Here is a 6,276-nt window from a genome sequence, read left to right as displayed (position 1 = left end):
GAACAGCTTCATAGGTGGTGGCAAACTTGTGGTTGTCCTCCGGATGGGCGCAGGCGTCGCAAGGCAAATGACAGTGTTTGTGTGTGCATAGACGATTTCCAACACTCGTATAAGGTATCTATTTACTTTATTCTGCTGACAGACTACTTCTGAAGCGGGAGAGACGGTGGAAAGTGAGTTACTTTTGATATGGCAACGATTCGCATGTGAGAGGCGCTACGCTTCTCAGTTGGACGCGAGTCCGGCTGTGAACTTTGGCATTTCACGTGCTGATCAGTGTGAGCCGAGCGGCCTTTGATTGCCAGTCTATGATTTTAGCCGCCGTTTGAACTCTCATTCTTTTGTTCTCTTAACGTGGGCACATCACATGGTGACTGTCGGTCTCGAAATACATACACGAACATGCCTGTCAGCTAGGTAATCAATCGCTTAAACCCAAAACAAGGAGATGGCATCCGTATCGAATGTATCTGGTGGTTTGAGGCGGTGTGTCCATCTGTCGAATAACCGATGTCGGCCTTACGAGTGTGAAGAAAACGGTCTTGAAGATATTTCCCTTCGAAACAAGTTTTCCGATCAAAAACAAGAACGGAACAAGGTCCCTGAGCTGTTCTTAGCAAGAATGACATTTGTCCTGCGGAGAAAAAACTCGTTGCTTTGTTGTGCAAAATGCCGCTAAAGCGCTTTCCCTGCCACGCCTTGAGTCCTGAATAAGAACGAACTGTATACCAGATGAAAGCTCCTTCCGCCATTCCGTTGGTGCAGGCTTAGGGTGGAGAGACGGGGGGAATACTGAGTCCAGGAGAGAGCTTACCGTCAGATAACAGGATTATAGATTCGCTGAGGAAAGCAGTATGTCTGCGTCAGCTTGATGTTACCAGGCGTTTGGACACCGGCGGCAGAAGTGACCGCCGATGCGAGTGTGAAGGCGTAGCAGCACAATGCCATCCCAAAACTTATATGGTGTGTTTTTATAGCACCGCTAGTCCCACCCGCGGGAAAAGATTAGGCGCTCCATTGTGTTTTGCACACGCGAGTAATACGGTGACAATTCGCTGACAGTACAGCCCACTGCCACTCCAGCAGCAACAGTAACGAAACCAACGCCGAAAACTCCGGCTCCTACAACGGCACCCAGTGCGATTCCTGAGCATAAGCGAAAAAGACACAGCGATACAGGAAACAGTAGAAGTCCAACATTGTTGCGCCTTGTAAAGAGTAAGCGATTAGCGGTAACAGCCACCAAGGTGCTAGAGTTGCAGAAAGGTACGATACTGGATATGCATTGTCCATGCGGCAGCGTCACCGCTTCCGGTCACCCTCTGAGACAGTCGATGCCACCGGTTGAAAACTCTGAGAACTTCACTTTCTATGATACATGCTTGTCGTTCTGCCCAAGCAAGATTTAAATAGAGTGCCATATGATGTCAACAGTCGAGTGCGACAATCTCTTCTTACAACGTGATAGTTGCAATACAAGCCCTAGCACATGGTTGCTTTTTCCGAGTCAAGTAGGTGCAAACCGTACAGGGATTGATCATCTCCATCTGTGCATCTAAATTACTCCTTTCACGGAAATCCAAAGCACCTTTTCGAGTGTATTCTCCGCAGCAGCGGTGTTTCTGTTATGCTTCTTCGTGAAATCCCGCAATGCAAATCTTCGCTACTAAGCGCATTCCCCCCCAAGCATCCCGCCTTGTCACCTTTCCTACCTGCGTATTGGAGGGCCAAAGCAGGGTCGAGATACTTTTGACAGTCTGAAGACATGAGAGCGGTACGCACACAATATAAAGCGAAGGCATTGCCTGCAAGCCTGCAAGTCGTAGCATGCAAAATCACTTAGAATACGCACACACACCGCACCCAGGGCGGGCCGAACTAGGCATAATCGACGCCACATCTCACGAGGAACGAGGCGACCTAAGGGCAAGGATGCACAGAGAGTGTGCTTGGAACGATCCCGCACGACACGTGCGCTCAGCGGTGCACTAGGCACGTAAATGAAGAGCAATAGCTGATGGAACACATCGACAATTGCAACGCGGCGTTCAAAACCATCCATGCGCTGCCCCCATTTCACTGCATAATTGGCGCTGTCTTACCTCTTCGCTCATCCAGCGCGTTTTGCTCCTCGATGTCTTCAGGCGACACGCCGAAATACAGGGGGTTATAGGTGTTTTCAGGATCATACCAGACGATCTTAAATCCTTTTGCTTCCGCCTTCTGTCGAGTCACGTAAGGCCGATACTGATACGTGACAGTCGTAGGATGCGGCCTTTTGATTTTCGTAACTCGCACTTCCTGAGGTTGTTCGGCCTCTCTTGGGTTCTGAGGAGCCGGCTCCTTCGGTTCCTGCCCGCTCGCAATATCCTGCTGAGCGCGTTGTTGACAAGCAACTGGTGTCGGTGCCGGTGCCGGTGGTGCAGCTTGCAGCGTCATCGCAGCGGGAGGGCCGGCCATTCCGTCAACTCCTTCTTGTTTTCCCGAGGCAGTCTACGCATAACGTTCGGCATGACCAAGCGGACAGCAGTTCATAGGCGACAAGCACATTGTTGTCTTCCAGACCTACGGCAAACTACGCTTCCTCACGGACGTACAGCTCTCCACCGAAGCCTGCCTATGTGAATATGTGAAAGGTGCTGAGTAGGTCCCACTCGCACTCATGCCCCTTGCCGACTGAGGAAGAGTAATGGATCTCAAAGTTGCTTGCAGCCACATTTCCCTGATACCCGCGGAATGCTGGCATCCAAAAAACGGATGTTAAAAATTCATTTGCTTCTATCCGTGTGTCGGTGGCGCACGCGACTGTCGCCAAGACTGGCTGGGGCGCGTTTTCCAGACAAAAAACAAACAGAACAATCATGCCCTTCACAGCCCAGTGCCGTGGCATTCACCTAACTCTGCAAAACTCCTTTCGTGATGTCGACGGAATTACCATTGCTTTAAAGCCTTCCAACGGCGCCAGGACACCATAAACGGAGAGGATTCTAACGGCTAGTGTTTATAATGTATACTCACCCAAGCACATGAGAGCCACGCGCAGCTTGTTTCTTGCCCCTCATCTGGTACGTCCAATGCCCAGTCCATTTCTTCTTGTCCGTCGACGTCCCCATCGTCCGGGATGTTGCTGCTGGTGGTCGCTGGTTTCTCTGCCTTTGTTGGAAATGCGTGGGATTCCTGGCACCTCGGAGCAGCCAGCCGCGGTGATGCAGGTGCACTGCTTCGAGGCTCTTGAGCCTATGAAGGTGACACCGTCAATATAGAGGCAACCAACACAGGACAGAGTTCATTTGTCAGCAGCACCTTCAACTCCAAAACAGGAACTCTAACTCCAGATGGTACCACCATGGCGGGGTTTTCCCCCAGTTTTTCCGTCTAAACGCGGCTACACAGACTCAGGTGTAGAATACCCCGTGTGCGCCAACTCGTGCGCAACAAACTGAAAGTGACACTTCGCAAGACTCGTGTCCAACGGTCACAACATGGGGGCTATGGCTTATTTTGAAACCAGTGCTGAGGCAACCATCCACTTCTTACCTTGGATTCAGTGGAGGCCTCCTCTGGCTCCTGCAGACACAACATAAACAGAAAGTACAACGTGTACCCTGAGTAACAAGGTGTGTCACCTGCACTGCCTTTAGGTTCGTGGGACTTCGGTCACGTTCGTGGTTAGGAGGACAGCCGTGGCTTTCGTCGTTAGTAACAGATTTTCCATGTTCAGCCTCTTCCCCGCTGAAAGATGCGTAGCCATAATCCCATCGTTAGGCGCCTCTTACAGTGGATTCGTCACTGCGTATTTTTTCCGGTGAGTCTTTGGTCAGCGAGCAGCACGAGCAACTCATAATCTGGGTGTAGCTGCAAGGCAGGCCAAAATGACATATGGGAGACAACAGACAAGTTGGGATTCACAAAGCGTGCCATCCCATAGTTCCAACAATCGCGCATGTGGAAATAGTCAAGCACTTTTGCTAAAACCCAGAATAGTACCCAAATGTTTGAACTCCTTGTCACTCGTAAACCCGACACGCTCAATAATCGACTTTCGCCAAACCTTACTGTTTCAACCCTAATTCATTCCTCCGACATCAACTCTGGTGGGACGCCTTTCTTGACCTTTACGTCACTCCATGATTCCAGTGACGCGGGGCGTACCCGATTTGTGGCTCGCTGCTCAAGTACACCCGCCCTCTGTTACCCAACGTTACAAAAGATTCTCCGGAAAAGCATCATCAAACGGTAAAATCCATGTAAAACGGCTGTGTAAAGATTTCGAGACCAAATGGACTGGCATACCCGCACTCCTCGTGCTCTGGAATTCGCCGCCAGTGGCCGTGAGGATTGAGTTGAACCAGGCGCTCTGGATGGCTGGGGCTGCCGGCGATCATGAAGGAGCCTTCTTTCATGTTGCTCAGACGAAAGAAAGGAAGACGGGAAGGACTTAAGGAGGGATTTATTACGTTTGACACTGAAGGACACCTCTGCAAAAACCTGCCTTGGTTGAATAGTGGAAATGCCAATGGGTCAAGTTTTGCTCTCGTCGATCACCGTGCCGCGATTCTCAAAAAGCAGAGCCAGTACGACGATTTCGCAGCCAGTGAGGAGTGTGATGGCAGGAAACCCTCGCTATTCCTGGGATTTACCACACGCCCCGGAAGAAGATTGTTGCAAAGCCCTAGTTCAAGGGGGGCTCCTCAAATTCACTTGAATGTTGAAGGCATCGAGACAATTCTTGCTTGGCGCGGATCCGCTTGGTTAGAAAACTGAGTCGCTACAACAGTGGATACTGTGTCAGTCAGAAATTACACAGGAACAGCAAAAAAGACCCGGTTGGATGGAAGAAGGAGGAAATTATGAATGAGGGAGTCTTTGCAGAAGTAAGCGCCTCAGTTAGTCCTCAAAAGAAATTCGAGGAGTGGCAATCGACGCGAGTGTAGCACTCACCGCGAACCACCGCTGAACGCTCAAAACTCTGCCAACCCAGCGACGGTGAGTTTCAACGCAAGGAGAACAACCTCTGGTGAGGGATTTAAAGAAGGTAGAGAGACTGTAAAGGGGTAAAACGGTCGATTCCATGGAAAAGATTTCTATTTGGCGGTAGAGGCGACGACTCTGAGCGCCACACGTTCGATGAGTCACTGGCGCACCAGCGCGACTCAAGGTTCGTCCAGCTCGTGTTCGCAAACGGGGGAAAAGTGGAAGGCAGATACAGTTATTACCTCATATTCATAGCTGATAAGCTTGTTTCGAGATACAGAAGTAACGTGAGGGGAAAATATGTAAAAACGATGCGGAGAATCAATTACTCATGACTCGCAGTTGTGCATAGAACAGGACTGTCCTTGCCGCTGCAAACACGGTTGGCGGTGCGTTACGTTTCGTGCTGTTGAGATACTCAACTGGAATGCTGCGAGCGCGGGGGTTTCTAAGCACGACTTGGCACATGATACAAGTGTCATTCAGAGCATGTGGTGTTTGAGGAAGGCTTTGTAGAGAGCTCCTCACATTTCTTGTCGGGCAAATTTCCGTGATGTGTCGCGGCGCCGCTCCCTCTTCCGCGTGTTGAAGCCGCGGCGGCGATTGCAGTTTACATGAATTATTCCGTAGGCCACTTTGCATTCAACGAAGTGTCATCCTTCAACCTTCGGGAGATGAAATCGCATCAACTCAACAAGGTCGTTCGATGCGTAGCTCGCTTATCGCCACCTCAGTGTAAACTGCACACAGCACCTCTTTGTCTCACATGTTGCTGCGGATCTTGAGAATAGCTCACAGTCGGGAAAGACCGTCTGAATGTGGCACTGATTACTAGGCAATCGGTCGTGGTTGGCACAATCTTAGCAGTTATGACACCGCTCATGTCATGCTCGAGCACATGTGCGTCTCTTTGGCCTTCCATTTTCCGTAACGCCAATGCTTGGAGGGGGAACCCACAATTCATCCCGATGATTGTTGCGCAGCATAGGAGTTCTTCAAACCGACTGGACACACACATGCTTGTACGGTGGAGTGGCTGATGCTAAAAAGCCAGCTTTTCCAACCGCAATAAGCAATGTTTCTCACTGCGCCAATAACTGCGACTCCATCTTAGGTGCGCAACACTTCAGCACTGGGGGTTATTCTGCTCCTTTGCTCTAGGTCTTCCTGGTTATAAAGTGTGACAAATATGTGATTCCACAAACTGGATGAGCGGCATAGTGTTTCCTAGGTTTGATAGTTTCGATAGACCCAAAGCCGTACTCCGCCCCTCTAAAACGAAGCTCAGCATAGTGCGCCTCT

At 50.3% G+C, this 6,276-nt stretch overlaps 1 protein-coding gene across 1 annotated transcript; it reads right to left on the bottom strand.

Moving 5' to 3' along the window:
- Positions 1–247: 247 nt before the first annotated feature.
- Positions 248–5,792, bottom strand: TGME49_294340 (hypothetical protein). Its single transcript, XM_018782223.1, has 7 exons — positions 4,294–5,792; positions 3,777–3,855; positions 3,538–3,567; positions 3,019–3,237; positions 2,103–2,493; positions 1,713–1,757; positions 248–1,146 (listed from the first exon to the last, which is right to left on the bottom strand). Exons 1-7 carry the CDS (start codon positions 4,401–4,403, stop codon positions 983–985), a joined length of 1,038 nt encoding a protein of 345 aa, XP_018638593.1. The 5' UTR covers positions 4,404–5,792; the 3' UTR covers positions 248–982.
- Positions 5,793–6,276: the final 484 nt, after the last annotated feature.

The sequence above is a fragment of the Toxoplasma gondii genome, chromosome Ia, assembly GCF_000006565.2.
Source record: "Toxoplasma gondii ME49 chromosome Ia, whole genome shotgun sequence".
In the NCBI taxonomy this organism is placed as follows: Eukaryota; Apicomplexa; class Conoidasida; order Eucoccidiorida; family Sarcocystidae; genus Toxoplasma; species Toxoplasma gondii.
The sequence above is the reverse complement of the archived record's forward strand: the minus strand, read 5'-3'. Positions and strand labels throughout refer to the sequence as shown.

Coding starts and splice junctions, on each gene's coding strand:
- TGME49_294340 (XM_018782223.1), bottom strand. CDS start 4,403: ATGAAAGAAGGCTCCTTCATGATCGCCGGCAGCCCCAGCCATCCAGAG. Junction 3,856..4,293: donor CCAGAGCACGAGGAGTGCGG/GTATGCCAGTCC, acceptor CCTGCCTTGCAG/CTACACCCAGATTATGAGTT. Junction 3,238..3,537: donor AGGCCTCCACTGAATCCAAG/GTAAGAAGTGGA, acceptor TCACCTTCATAG/GCTCAAGAGCCTCGAAGCAG.